This window comes from Caenorhabditis remanei, chromosome I (assembly GCF_010183535.1).
Source record: "Caenorhabditis remanei strain PX506 chromosome I, whole genome shotgun sequence".
Classification (NCBI taxonomy): Eukaryota; Metazoa; Nematoda; class Chromadorea; order Rhabditida; family Rhabditidae; genus Caenorhabditis; species Caenorhabditis remanei.
The window spans coordinates 6,166,055-6,180,534 of NC_071328.1; the positions used below are offsets into that span (position 1 = coordinate 6,166,055).

At 37.0% G+C, this 14,480-nt stretch overlaps 4 protein-coding genes and 1 pseudogene across 5 annotated transcripts; 2 read left to right on the plus strand and 3 right to left on the minus strand.

Annotated features, from left to right (window-relative positions):
• Nucleotides 1-4,464: 4,464 nt before the first annotated feature.
• On the plus strand, nucleotides 4,465-4,830 carry GCK72_001103 (uncharacterized protein; the record flags this gene model as incomplete). The annotated part of the gene is made up of 2 exons (XM_003111274.1): nucleotides 4,465-4,650; nucleotides 4,699-4,830. 2 exons carry the CDS (start codon nucleotides 4,465-4,467, stop codon nucleotides 4,828-4,830), a joined length of 318 nt encoding a protein of 105 aa, XP_003111322.1.
• Nucleotides 4,831-5,091: 261 nt separating this feature from the next.
• Nucleotides 5,092-6,829, minus strand: GCK72_001104 (uncharacterized protein; the record flags this gene model as incomplete). Its single annotated transcript, XM_003111405.2, has 5 exons — nucleotides 5,092-5,285; nucleotides 5,350-5,462; nucleotides 6,312-6,426; nucleotides 6,549-6,609; nucleotides 6,779-6,829. 5 exons carry the CDS (start codon nucleotides 6,827-6,829, stop codon nucleotides 5,092-5,094), a joined length of 534 nt encoding a protein of 177 aa, XP_003111453.1.
• A 957-nt stretch (nucleotides 6,830-7,786) lies between these two features.
• Nucleotides 7,787-10,438, minus strand: GCK72_001105 (annotated as a pseudogene). Its single transcript has 6 exons — nucleotides 10,342-10,438; nucleotides 8,638-8,858; nucleotides 8,419-8,582; nucleotides 8,145-8,363; nucleotides 7,949-8,093; nucleotides 7,787-7,894 (listed from the first exon to the last, which is right to left on the minus strand). Coding segments are annotated over exons 1-6 (954 nt in total).
• Nucleotides 10,439-10,603: 165 nt separating this feature from the next.
• On the plus strand, nucleotides 10,604-12,027 carry GCK72_001106 (uncharacterized protein; the record flags this gene model as incomplete). Its single annotated transcript, XM_003111071.2, has 3 exons — nucleotides 10,604-10,912; nucleotides 11,257-11,663; nucleotides 11,766-12,027. The coding sequence occupies 3 exons, from the start codon at nucleotides 10,604-10,606 to the stop codon at nucleotides 12,025-12,027; spliced, it is 978 nt and encodes a 325-aa protein (XP_003111119.2).
• Nucleotides 12,028-12,512: 485 nt separating this feature from the next.
• Nucleotides 12,513-13,563, minus strand: GCK72_001107 (uncharacterized protein; the record flags this gene model as incomplete). Its single annotated transcript, XM_053722844.1, has 4 exons — nucleotides 12,513-12,650; nucleotides 13,038-13,204; nucleotides 13,301-13,412; nucleotides 13,540-13,563. 4 exons carry the CDS (start codon nucleotides 13,561-13,563, stop codon nucleotides 12,513-12,515), a joined length of 441 nt encoding a protein of 146 aa, XP_053591489.1.
• Between the last annotated feature and the right edge of the window lie 917 nt (nucleotides 13,564-14,480).

Sequence of the window (14,480 nt, forward strand, 5' to 3'; positions counted from 1 at the left end):
TCTGTTCAAAAAATGGCAGAATTAGTGAAAAATGAAAAGTATTCCTATGCAAAACAAGCAAGTGCTTTATTTTCACCCCTGCAATTGTTGAATCAAATTTATTCAGGTAATTTGAAATATAACATCGGAAAAAGCAGGAAATTAGATTTTCAGAGTTTGACGCCTGGGAAAGTTCATCTATAACAAGTTTAATTAAAAATCGATTGAATGAATTGAAGATGGGATCTTCGGAAGCGACGATTTCATTTTTCTATTTCATCAGTCTGATTTATAGAAATGGTTAGTTGCGAAGCTGCGATCCCACAAACACTTCAATTATTCATCAAGATTCCAATCAAATTCAACTTTTTCAGAACCGTCACTTGTTGACAATTTGGTGGATTATCTGAAACTACAGTTCCAGAATTCGACAACGATCAGTGTGAAGGTAAGGAGAAAAGTTTATCTTATTCGAATTTCAAATTTAAGTACATCTTTTCACTTTACGATCCAATTTTTAATTTAAGGTTATTATCCTCTATATTCTGGAAGTGATTGAAATTCTTGCTGGTCCCAATTCGGCATTCCATCCTTACATCAAAGAAAACAATCCGAAAACTGGACTCATTCTGGATTCAGAGCTGGAAATCGTACTCGAATATATTCAAGATTTCTCAAGTTTGGAAATCCATCTGTTTCTGCAGAAGAGAAAATTTTCGGACGATGAACACTCAATGTTAATGAAGCAGTTGAAGAATCTGAAGATTTATGTCAATAATGACGAGTTTTGGAAGGCTTTACTGAAAACAGTTGATGAAGATTCAGTAATTTTCATTGAAAACCAGCTGCAAATTCTCATGAATCGACAGAATCAGAAGTCAATAAATCAACGGATTGAACAAATTTTCCAAAGGATTCTTCCGAAGGAAACGATGGATTTCCAAAAAGACATTAAAAATATAGAAATGCTTCTGCTGAAGTTTCCACAGGTTCTTCTGAATTTATCGGATTCCGATTACAAATTATTGCCCCCGACGACAACGATATCACTGGCTAGCACCTTAATTTTTGGATTCGCCGCTGTTTTTGAAGGGAATGGTAAGGGTTTTTGCGAGTGTTAATTATAAGTGTTACTAAAATTTCGAGAGTTTTCTTTTTTTAGTGGGATAGTTTTTCGTTTTCAATATTCTGTTTTTCTTCAGAATCCAAAATAACAACTCTCTTCCATCGTCTTCACTCCAAACTCAATCCTACCTCGCCCATTTCTGATCAGGGACCCCTCGAGATCATAGAAGATATCGCTGAAAAAATCCGATCAAAACAGCTATCAGGAGATCTGAAAATTGGATTTCTCAAGGAAATTTACAGTATGAAACCAGAAAATGCCACTAAAAAAGAACGGATAGCTCAAGTTTCATCAATTCTATTCGAGAAACTGGCCGGAGTATTTCAAAAGTTGGGAGATGCAAACGGAAATAGTCCGTTTTGTCAATTGGCGACAATAATTGATGAATTCGTGAAAAAGACAGGAGAAGTTGTTCCGAATTATCAAATACGAAGAAGTGTTTGTGAGAGAGCAATGGAAGGGTTTGCAATAGGTGCAGAGAGATGGAACTGGTTATTCTTAAGGAGAAAGATTTTGGCAGTTTTGAGTTCAGCCGAAGAGGATCATGAATTAATGGAACGATTGATGAGAATTATCAACAAGAATGAGGTAAATTCAAGATTTTGTATCCGAGAACCTATTAAAAGCAGTGGAAATGTTGAATTTAATTCCAGCTAGAGCGATTGTACTTCTTCTTTAAAGATAAATCTTCTATTCCAGGCTCTCCTCGCCAAACTACGCGATAACAAAGAATTCCTTAAGTTGGAACAATCACTGGATGTATAGCTTCCTGACCTCCAATCAACTTTATACACAATGTATTCACCTCTCTAGATCTTCAGTAAAAACCGGTGGAACGATCGAAGAAATGATATCAACATGATACTATACGGGTGTTCAATTTTTAATCATGTTCTTACGTTGTTAAATGTTTTTTGCTGTTGTTCAGTGAATAAGGTTTGATATGTTTTCTTGGAAAATAACACTATTTTTTTTCAACTTAAAATGCTTTCATTTTGCTTATCTTGAACCACACAGTTAGTTTTTCTCTGTGATGTTATATTTTATCACTGAAAATGCAACGATTCGAAGAATTTTCATCCAATTGGACTGAACTTATTTCTGGACCTTCCAAAATTTCCAGCTACTTCATTATTTTTTGCAGCCCGTTTTCATTTCATTCTGCTCATTCGTTCATTCATCTTTTCCTATCTTCCCTATATATTTTTTTTGAAATTTCAGATGTCAGAAGACGGTGAACTGAAAGATTCTCCGAATACAGAATCATTGAACGACGATTTATTCACGATCGATCGAAATCATTCGGGAATCATTCCGAATGAAGATTTTCATGATTTAGAAGTAGGCGACGAGCATTGCAATACTCCAGATGGCACTTCAAAGACAGCTGAAGGAGAATCGACGCCAAGTGAATGGATGAAACAAATGAGAAAGAGAATGCTGGAACCGGTACGGACGGATTTCTAGAATTTTTGTTACATCATCGAAAATTCCAGGCAGATGCAGTGACCGGTGAAAGCCCAGAACCAAAGCGACGCCGAGTGAATCTATGTTTCAATTGTCGTGGCGAACACTCAATTTCTCAATGTCCAGAACCGAAAGATTTTCAAGCGATTCGAAAAAATAAGCAAGAGTTTCTGAATGATAAGCAACAATCAGCTGGAAATGGAGGAAGAATATCCAAAATCACGAGTGAGAAAGAAGAGAAATTCAAGCCAGGACGTTTGAGTCAAAAACTTCGAGACGCTCTGAATCTCGGGCCTGACGATATTCCAGAATGGGTTTACAGAATGAGAAGAATGGGTTTCCATCGTGGATATCCACCCGGTTATTTGAGAAAATCACTGAAAAAAGAGTTTGAAACTCTGAAGATATTCTCGGAAGATTCAAAAAAATCAGATGGAATTGATGATGAAAAACTCCCCGCGCCCTCTGTTCAAACTGAAAAAGTGCACTTCTATATGGGATTCAATAAATCATATCGCGCGTTGAGAGACCGAGAAAATGGGAAATTCGAGGTTCCTCCGTTTGATGTCTTTTGTGAAATGTTGCAAACGGTAAGGAGAAGTCGTCTGGACACCTGTGTTAACATTTTACTTTCAGGAAGTGTCGCGTGATCATGAACATTCGGAGAAGAGCCGTCTCCGTGAGAATAGTCTGCGTCGTTCGGAACTTCAGAAGAAACGAGAAGAAGAGAAGTTGAAGGGATCTCAAGAAGAAGAAGATGATGATGGATTCGTGGTTGACCGTAAGAAAACTGAAGATTCAGAAGAGAAAGGAGATGCCGTTGATATTTCTGATGAAGAGGAAGAAACGAGAGAGAAAACTCCAGTTAGAGATGAAAAAATGGTGCGATTAGTCGTATTTCGAAAAAAAAACAACAATTTTTTCAGGGTGAATCAATTCATCAACTCATTGGAACTCCTATTATCTCCCGTCGCGACGCAAATGGCTCCTGGATTTCTGAAACCACTCCCAGTTTGGAGGCATTTGCTGTCGGAATAGTACCATTCGAAGCGAAAGAAGAGGAACAAAAACGTGGCATTTTCAAGAAGATTATGAGCAAATTGAGAGGGAAAACTGAGGGAGAAGAGAAATAATTCGTGTTATTTTATTGCTGATTTTCGCTTTAAATTTATATGTTCAGTTCTGTTTTCCCCTACCCGATACTTCTACAACTCCCAGTGTTTTGTCCTCTTTTTCTCTACCGTCTCTTATTGATTGCTTACTCTTTCTTCAACATTTCTACCGACCACAGTCCAACTCTTATTCTAACACCATACAAATTGCGTCATACTTATTTATTATTTTAATGATTTCTCACTTTATTTATTACTTTTCCTCTTTCTGAAGAAAGTAGACGTTGATCAGTCTCATTCAGATTACTGATTGAACTTCTAAGAGCGAAATTAATTCTTCTTTCGATAAGAACAAATGAGAATGACTGTTTTTCTTTACAAAGTTTCGTAAGACATGTGTTTTTCTCTAGAACTTTCCCTCGTGTGTTATTTTTGTTTCAAAATCCTTTTAAAATCATCATTTTCTTTCCCAATACTACAGTTACATCGTTTCTTCTCGCAGCTTTTCTCCTGAATGTTGTTAAATTATTTCCTTTTCAGAACACTTTATTTCCTTCAAAAACTTTATTCGTTTTCTCACTGTACCATATGAAATTAACTTTTTCGTCTTACTAAATCCAATTGCTTCCCGATATTCAATATACCTCTCTCTTTCTCTTTTACTCACACATGTTTCATTCTTCAGTTATTCATCAGTTTTCTATTTATGATCAGTAATCTCTCCATTTTTATGCCAAACAACTAAATATAAACCTGAAATTTATTTTTTTCAGAAAAACCATGTCAAAGGCTTTCGTCGACGGACTTCTTCAATCCTCAAAGGTTGTCGTCTTCAGCAAATCGTACTGCCCGTATTGTCATAAGGCTCGTGCTGCCCTCGAATCGGTCAGTGTGAAGCCCGATGCCCTTCAATGGGTCGAAATTGATGAGCGCAAGGATTGCGATGAGATTCAAAATTATCTTGGGGTGAGTTGATTATGAACTTTTGCCATTCTTCAATGCATTAATTTTCAGTCGCTAACCGGAGCCCGTTCCGTGCCACGTGTCTTCATCAACGGAAAATTTTTCGGAGGAGGTGACGACACTGCTGCCGCCGCGAAGAACGGAAAGCTTGCCAAGCTTCTTCAAGACGCTGGAGCCATCTAAATTACTTTCTTTTTTTCTGGAATGTCTATTTGTTCAACATTGCCTGATATATAATTTATGTTTCTTTTTTAGTTTTTGAAAACCTTATTTGAGTAAATTTTTGGAAAAACTTTATCGACACCTCCAAGACAAAATATCAAGTGAAATAGGTACATTTATTAAACAAAAATAAAGAAATTTCACGTAAATTGTCAGTCTTGCAAATAAATGAATGATAAGTGAGAACCCGAAAAGAAGTGAAAAATATCAGAAATCATTTGTTCAAGAATACATGGAGCTGATAAGAATATCGTCTTCATCTGAATCCTGTTGAAGGATACTGTGTCCACCACGTCGATTTCTGAATCCTGTCTTCTGTCGGGATCTTCTTTTGATTACAGTAACCACGGCAACGGAAAGAATGACAAAAGCAGCCAAAGCAAAGAGAATGTGAGTGTATTGGATGGTTACGGTACCTGAAATAATACGCTCTATATAGAAATTAATTGAGTTTTTGGTAAAAGCGCTCCATTGACAAACCTGAAGACTCGGCGACTACTGTAGTTGTCTCCTTCACCACTGCTGCTACCGTATTCGCCATGTTGCTCTCCCGTGGTGGAGCAACTCCTTCTCGAGCCATCGGAGCACCTCCTCTGCAAAATTGATGAATTATTAGTGTCTTTTTTCCAATTTTTCTTTTCCCTGTTTCCAAATTCTATTTCAACTCACTCCATAAAAAATTCCGGAAAATCTGTGATCTCCTGTTGGAGAATTTCAGATAATAGAGGCTCTTCATAAGCCATTCTCTTCAACTTTGGAGAAATCAATCAATAATCAGAACGAGGAAGAGAAGAAGGAGAAATTGGGGATGACGTAAGAAGGGGGAGCAGCAGAAGGGTAAAGATAAGAAAAAGAAAAAGGAAATAACTATGAGGTCGTCAAAAACGACAGCAATTAAATATTTCGTTGGTTTTTCGGTTCGAGAAAGAAGACTCAATGGCTGCAAAGATGACGAAAATTGGGGTTAATTTCAATATTTTATGAATGTTGCTTATTTCACACGAAGTGTACATTTATAACGGTTGAGTTAAAGAATCTACCATAACATATTTCTATAACAACAGCAGGACATCCGGATACAAGAACATACAGAGAGATTTTTTTTAATTAAAAAGTTCAAGTTTCATTAAGAAGGGCTGAAATCGTAAATTCAAATTGATTTCAGATTTTGTATAGTCTGTTTCTACAACGTTAATTTGTTAATCTGATACAGAAACATTTTTTTTAGTGAGAAGAAGTTTCTGGAGAGAAGACCCTCAATTTTAAGTCAAAAAAGGGAATTCGATTTGGCAGGACGTCAATTTCAAAATAAGTGCCCTTTATTGGTTTTTTTTTTAAATATTGGTATCCCTCCTCCCGCTTTTGTCATCTATCTGGTGAATTTTAGATTTTCTCAATCAACTCTAGTACTTCTCCTTCCCGAAAAAAAAAGAAATTCTCACCTCCTTCCATCTCCACAATTCCATTCATCCGATCCGTCAGTGCACTGTTGAATTCCATCACATACATCATAATGGGCGATACATTCTCCATTTCTACACGCCCATTCCCATTCTCCTAAAACATGGATTCAGATTTCAGAAATTCAAGAATATCATGTTGTTTAGTTGGATCCATTACAGACAGAGTTCAATATAGCGAACTTACTGACTTTGATTTTTTGAAAAGAAAAAACTCACGGGGACACTGTGGCAATACCGGTCGTTGTGCTAATCGGTCGATGTTTGATTGTGGCTCGTACTGAAAAAAAAGTTGTTCTTTACAATATGTAGATTTTCTTTTATTTTCTCTTTTTCTAGGCTATCTTTGCTTATTTTCTTTCTTTTTCGAAATTTCAAGTTCCCGCATTTTCTCATAACTACAGTATCCCTCGAACTACCGTTCCCCTATCACAATTACAGTAACCAACCTGTGCATTCACTCGATAAATCATCAAAAAGATCAGGAAAGCGACGTTCATTCTGGACGAAGAGAGTATTTCGAAATTGACCAAAAGAGTGGGGACGCAGCTTCTTCTCTTCTGAAGAGCATTCGCCTCCTCCACGTCTTCTGATCGATGGAAAAACGAGAGACGCAGAGAAATTAGAGAGTGAGATAGTGTGTGGAGACGAGAGACGACAGAGAACGAGAGAGAATGGAGCCGTCAGAAAGAGAGAAAGAAATAGAATCATCTGCCGTGTTGTTCTAATGGATAATACCAAGAAGATGGACGGATTTAGGACGATTTAAATGACGTTTCCTCCAAAAAATTCCATTTCGAAACATTCTAATTTTAGTAAGTGCGATCTATTGTACTCTGACTTTCAGAAATTTCAATTAAGCATACATTCTGACATTCCAAATCTGAAACTCCTTTAATCCTTCTTGAATCTTTTTTCCTTTCTGTTTCGCTCAAATGATTCTCACCCAAAAATCTTTTGCTTCCCCATCTAATCCTAAATTCATAGAAAACAAACGCTATACAACGTCGTAGAGGGTGTCAATCTTCATCATCATTTACAATAGAAATATACTTTTAAAAGTGTGTGCAGTTTCTGGGGGAATCAAAGAATCGGGGAGAATATAAGAAACAACAATATGGTAAATAGTGGGAGTTAAGGTCAAAGTGGGAGCTGCTTCCAAGTCTAACGTCTTCAGAATCCGAAGCATTCAGATGGGTCCCAATATTCCAAGTCAGGAGTTCTAAAAAGGGCTTTCTAGGCTAGAAGTTACAGACGGAATATCGGAGCATCATTGGATATAATCACGAAAACAAAGGACACAGAGACCTGAAATTCGAGAAAACAGGGCTAAAAAGGAGAATAGCTGAAAGGGAAAAAGGAAAAACATACAAAATTGAATGTGGTATAATTAATATAAGACAGTTATTTACAACCAGCTCAAAAGAAAAAACAAAGAAAAAAGTAAATTAGATCAATTATTCTTGTCCATCTTGTCCAAAATCGTTCTTGAACGCCTCCAAACGATCCAAATCAGTATTATTGACAGTTGGTTTCACTTGGGCCAACGAACGACATATGTCTTGCTGAAAAATGGAAAATTCGAGTAGAGAAGGCATACTTCAAAACAATTTTCTTACCATAGAAAGTGGTGGATTGGCAAGTTTATCTCCGGGAACATCCAACCAACTCATTGCGATTGCGTGTGGATCTCCTGGACTGCATGGGGACAAAAGATCATTCACAATAATATTGGGATCCTTTGGTGATGGTCCGGAAACATGTCTGAAAATGAACATATAATTGTAAAGCCTATCCACATCTCTTGAAACTCACTTGAAATGTGTAGCTGATTGCACTCGTCTAACCGGTTGCATCAATGCGTCTTTCACCAGAATACTTATATCATAACCAGAATATCCTTCACATCTCTCTGCCAGCACTTTGAAATCTTGATCTGTCAATGTGTTGTAGTTCTTTCCAACATCAATTCGGAACATTTCTTTTCTTGCATGAATATCGGGAAGTGGAATGTAAATTCTCTTTTCGAAACGTCTGAAAACCAAAACGGTAAACTTGAGGGACTTCGAAAATCTTCTGAATTTCCTACCTCCGAATAGCAGCATCAAGAATCCATGGAATATTTGTTGCACCTAGTACAAGAATACCGTCATTATTCAGTCCGACTCCTTGCATTTGCACCATGAATTCGGTTTTTATACGTCTTGCACTTTCACTTTCATTATCCGAACGAGCTGAGCACAGTGAGTCAATCTGGAAATAAGGAAAATGAGAATACAATTTCGACAACGAGTTTCAGCAAAATCACCTCATCAATAAAGATAATTGATGGCTTGTGCTCTCTGGCCAAAGCGAACAGATTCTTGACCAACTTTTCAGATTCTCCCAACCATTTCGACATCAAATCGGATGAAGAAATTGAGAAGAATGTGGATCCGTCAGCTTCGGTGGCGACGGCTTTTGCAATGTATGATTTACCCGTTCCTGGTGGTCCGAATAGCAGAATTCCTTGCCATGGCTTGCGGTTTCCTGGAAAAGGGAGGTATTATAGAGTAACTGGGCTATTTTTCATTCTAAATTGGTTCAGCATCCTTTTTGCTGACAGGAAATTAGGGATTTCCCGTTTGTATAAAGAACTGCCCCTGCTTTTTGTTTGTATCTCAGTTTCTGAAACTTCACAATCTGAAATTCCTGTTTCGTTTTTAGAGCCTTTCAAGTTCATTAGACATACTGAGCTGCACTTTCATACGAGTCACGTGCTTTGTTACCTTGACTACCCCTCATTATTTTTCCCGTAAAAATGATTCAGTGTCCGACGTTCAAATTTCATCCGATGCCTTGAATCACATGAAGAATGTTTATGTTTTGTTTTTCATTCGGAACATGTGAGACAATTTCATTGGGAAACAGAAGCGAAATATAAATGTGAAAGGAGAAAAAGTCATAAAAACTATCATCATCATCTCAAGATTTATTCGTTTATGAGACTTGATGTTTGGAATAGATTCTTGAATCTGATTATTTCTGCAGATTTGACTTTTAGAAAGTTAAGCCGATTCTAAAATAAATCTGACATCACTCAGAACAACAGATTCAGATCAGACTGATCTTATAATCTACGAATTCGTTGATCCTAAGGCTCTTTTTAAATTTTGTTATTTTGAAGCCAGTCATCCGTGATTTTGAAACCAGTGAAATCATGATTGATAAATCAAGCAGACGCTCCTGATGTTTTCATTCCCGATGGAGTCTGGCTCCAGAAGCCGCATTCCTTGCATGTTATCCATCTCATTCTCCTGCTCATTCTTCTTCCAGTCGTTTCCATTCTCTCATATGCTCCACTTTCACATAAACTCATTTTTCAGTTCCCGCAAGTTAGTCCCTCTTTTTTCAATTTCCCTCTCTTCTACCCAATTTTTTTTCTCGAAGCGAGGGGTTACGAACATCTATCTCCTCTAAAAACTTAATTAAAAAAGGCTCTGTCGTGGTGCACTAGAAGAACCCGTTTCTTCTTTTTTCTTCTTTCCAACTTGCGTCATTCCAAAAATAGAAACAAGAAGAAAACGAAGAAGAGATGGAGCACATACACGTGTGTCTCTCTGGGTATATATGTGGAGCTCCTTCTCTCTGTTTTTTTTTCTTCATCTTTTCTTCAATAGTAGTGTCCAAACTAATCGATACTAGAAGTCTCTGTCTCGTCCGTCTGGAGCGAGAGTAGTGAGAACAAGAAGAGAAAAAAGTCTTCAGTTTTTTTTCTTCTTTTTTTTTGAAAACCATGAGAGTGAGAGAGCCTCTCTTGCTCCTTCTTTTCCTCTTCCGAGCAGTGGCTTGTGGAGCAGCAGGAGCCTCAGGGCATAGAAGAAGAAGAAGTGAAGCGAAAACAGCAGCGATGGCACTGCTGCTGCTCCTGCTCCTACTGCTCTATGAGTAGGACCACCGGATAGAGATAGAGAGTACGAGAGAAAAAAGAAAGAAAACGAGTCTCTAAGCCTCCTAGTAGACGCTCACTCACACAATTCACTCACAAAACACTCTCCCTGTGTCTCTGCTTCTAGTCTATCGTCTTCTTCGTGAGCACAGCACCCACTGGCGTTGTGTGGTGCAGTCATCTGGAGACGAAGGAAAAGAAGAAGAAGACGCGACGAAAGAACCACTCAAGATTCTCATTTTCCCATCGCTTCTTTCATTCTTTCTTCACACATTCCAACCTTTTTATTCTCTTTTTTAATTCAAAAAGTTGAACCTCTCCAGAAGAATCTCTTAGAAGAATCGCAATGTACGGTTTCTTCAACTCATCAGAAATTGACGAAGAATATTACAACGCCACACATACATCAGCTCCATCACCAATTCTTGCTCTAATTTTCACAGTAATCAGTGGTATTGGAGTGATTGGGAATGCTTCTCTTCTAGTGTATATAATTGTTCAAAAGTTATATCACAACTTTATTTCGTCTCATTTCATTGCTCATCTATGTTTCACCAATTTGATTGCCTTGTTGGTATTAGTACCAATTATAATACACAATGTATTCACTGGAGTGAATTTACTGCAAGGAAGCAATTGGTTATGCAGAGTTCAGGTAATATTGAAAATTACAAAGACATCGCTTTGGTATAATTTTTGCATCTGAGGGAGTATATCAAAAGAATTCAGTAATAATGCAGAGCAAAGAACAGAATCGAAAACTGCAAAGTTTATAATTTTCGGAGCTTAGCAATTGTAGTCTGACTAATGCCGCTATTACATCGTTAGGCTATTAGTCAGAAGTCACTGCTCAAAGTGAAACGAATCTAGTCAAGCGAAATAAGTTTTCAGAATGTAATTAACTGACTGAGTTTTAAGAATTTTTGAATAACAACACAGATCAAATCTTGTTGTTTTCTTTAAACGAATCATCCTCATTTCATTATTCTTGATTTTCAGGTCTCAATAACAGTAACCGTTTGGACTGTGATGGCAATGATGAATCTCTGCATTGCTGGTGTTCATCTTCTCACATTTGCTCGTATCCACTATGAACAATTGTTCGGTTTATCACCTACAAAATTATGTGTTCTCTCGTGGATAATATCCTGGCTTCTATCTCTTCCTTCTCTCACAAATGGTCACGTCGCAATTTATGGACCTGCCGTCAGAACATGCGTATTCTCTCATTCGGATTCTGGATTGAAATTCTTGACGTACACATTGATATTTGGAGTCTTCATTCCAGCAATGTTCTCCACAATTGCCTACTTCAGAATCCTACAGATACTATTCCACAGCCCGATAGTATTTCAGTCACTGGGTCTCTACAAGAGCAGATTTCTGGTCTACTTTTTCTTGTTAAGGTAAGTGTTTTTTTTCTCACTTCTTGCTTTTCTGCTCATCCTTTGAGCCTTCATTGTTCAGTCGCCATGACGTCATAAATAATTAACACTAATGTTTTGCAGTCCATTGTACACTCTTCCCTTCTACATCTTGACCGGTTTCGACCCGACTGATCCCGTCCGAATGAACCAGGACACATTATGGACAATTGCTTGCACAATGTTCGCATTTGTTCCGTGTATAGTTGCTCCAGTACTGTATGGTGCCAGTATTTTCATAATCAAAGAAGAAGACATGGCATTGACAGCCAGAACGCATAAGGCTCCACCCGGTGCTTACCATCACGTGGCTCAACAGCATAATATGCAGGCTCAACTCATCTAGAAAGTATTTTGAAGTGTTCGTCTTGCCAAAATCTAGAATCTGTTTTCTCTCAACCATATCCAATCTTTTGCCAATTCCCCCGTTTCTCACATCCCGGTCATTCCCATTTTTCCCCCACCGATTCTTTCGTCATCCCGTTTGAAATATAGCCGACTAGTGTCATTCCATTCGCAAATCATGTTTCTTTTTGAAAATAAAAATCTTTGTACTTCTCTCAAAATGGCATTATCAAATGTGTAAAAAATGTCAACTTTCAGGTGTTTTAAGACGAAAAGTTCGAAATTGCAGGTGGAAAACTGGAAAGTTTTTTGAACTTGAGAGGGAATAATTAAGCGATTGATTTTCAGATGAAGAATCAACAGGGAAGCTAAAAAATTCAGATTATCAATCAACTCCGGTATAAACTTTTACCCATTTTTCTGGGAAACACATCAATTTTGTTCCCCCATAACCCTTCCCAGTCCCCCAATTCCATTTCCAATCTACTAACCAGTAAAAAGCTGTGGAAACTTGATTGGCAGAATAACTGCCTCCTTCAATGCCTCTTTTGCTCCTTCGAGTCCTGCAATATCCTCCCACTTCACATTTGGCTTCTCCATCACTATTGCTCCCGAGAGTTTATCCTGAAAAAAGAAAATTAGAATTTCGAGCGTTTCGAGTTGAATTTAGATCATAATACTACAAAAGATTCTAATCGAAGATTCAGTAGTAGGCAAATTTAAAAATGACTAAAAGTTAAAAACTGAAGTTGACAGTTGCAACTTTAGTTCTAGACTAAATCTGAGCAATTATATTATCGAAATAAAAAAAATCCGATATTTTTTACCGACGCGTGTTTGCGGACTCAGTGCAAAATTTAATAATTTAGCACTAAGTCCGCAAACACGCGTCGGTAAAAAATATCGGATTTTTTTTGTCGCGACAATACTTCTAATCTAACAAATCGTAAATCTGAACTAAGAAAACTCTAAACTAAAACATTCCCGTTCTTATCGTTCCGAAATCATTACCTGGAACTTTTTCTTGTCATCATCCTCATCCGACGAATCTTTTCCGTCTTTCACTGGTTTCTTCTGTTTCCCGTCTTTCAGAAACTGTTTTATCTGTTCAGCTCGATTCAGATACTGATTCACTTTGTCACGTATCGCATTCTTCTGTTTGTCTCCTTGTGATTCGTCTGAAAATGTGAAATATAAGGAACAATAGGTTGGAACTTGAGCGGGAAACTTCAAAAATTAAAACTATTCTCTCAGATAATTATACCAAAACTTACATTTTATCGCATGAAGGAAATATTCAATTGCCTGATCATAAAACCTCAGAGCTGCATCATAATTTCCCTTTGTATCCTCGTCGGTTGCTTTTGTCACCAATTCAATCGCCTTCTGAAAATTAGATAGTTCATAATTTAAATATAATTAGTTCATAATTTAAATAATAGATCATTTCGTCGCCAAAAATTAGGAAACTTTTTTGAAAATAAAACGTTTGGTTAAACTATCAGAAACATACCCCGAGAGCAGTATTGTTGGACATTGTATCGAGGCGATTATTGAGCGGTTGATGACGACGCTGAAATAATTAAACTTTAACTTCATAAAATCGATACATTAGCGCGAAATCAAGAGAAAAAGCAGATGAAGTAGAGAAGAAGAAATGATTATAGTGGCTTCAGTGTAAAACTTGAATGAGGAAGGCGGAAAAAATCAAGGTCAAAAATTTTGTTAGAGGGCAAACTTTAAAGAAAAAAATTCCATTACAGAGGATTTTCAGACGGATAAATGATAGATTTCAATCTGAAATCACGAGAAGAAACACATAAACTAGGAAAATCAAAATAAGACAGTCACAATAATGTTGAAATAGAAAAATCACATGGCGGAAAAGTACTTGAGACAATTATCTTAAGAACGCCATTCAACAATCAACGGATAATCACTAACAATTTTCCTACGGAATGAATAGTAAAATTTCCATCTCGCGAAGAATTTATCATCTTAAAAATATATCGATTTCGAAATCATTTATACAGAGAGAAATGAGTCACGCTTCTTCTTTTTTCGAAGGCGCGTTCTCCGATCCGAGGCGAAAAACTTGAAACATGTCAGTAAGAACTTGACGTAGTTTTGGTGTGTCGGCGGGATGAAGGAAATTAACCGGATTTTGAAGTTAGAGAAAAGATATTAAAATTAGAAAATAAGGTGAGAATAATGCGTAAAAATGGCGAATTTTTCGATATACGAACCAAAAGGGCAATCTTTAAGAAACTTATGGATCCTGGTCATGAAAACAAAATTTTACAGTTTTTCAAATTCAATTTCATGAAATATTTCATATTTCCTAAATAGAAAAACAAAGATATATTGCAGAGAAACGTTAAAAAAATTACGTTTTCATGTTTTAAACCATGTCTAATTGAGAAAATTTTATGCTTGACTCGGAAATTTTTTAAA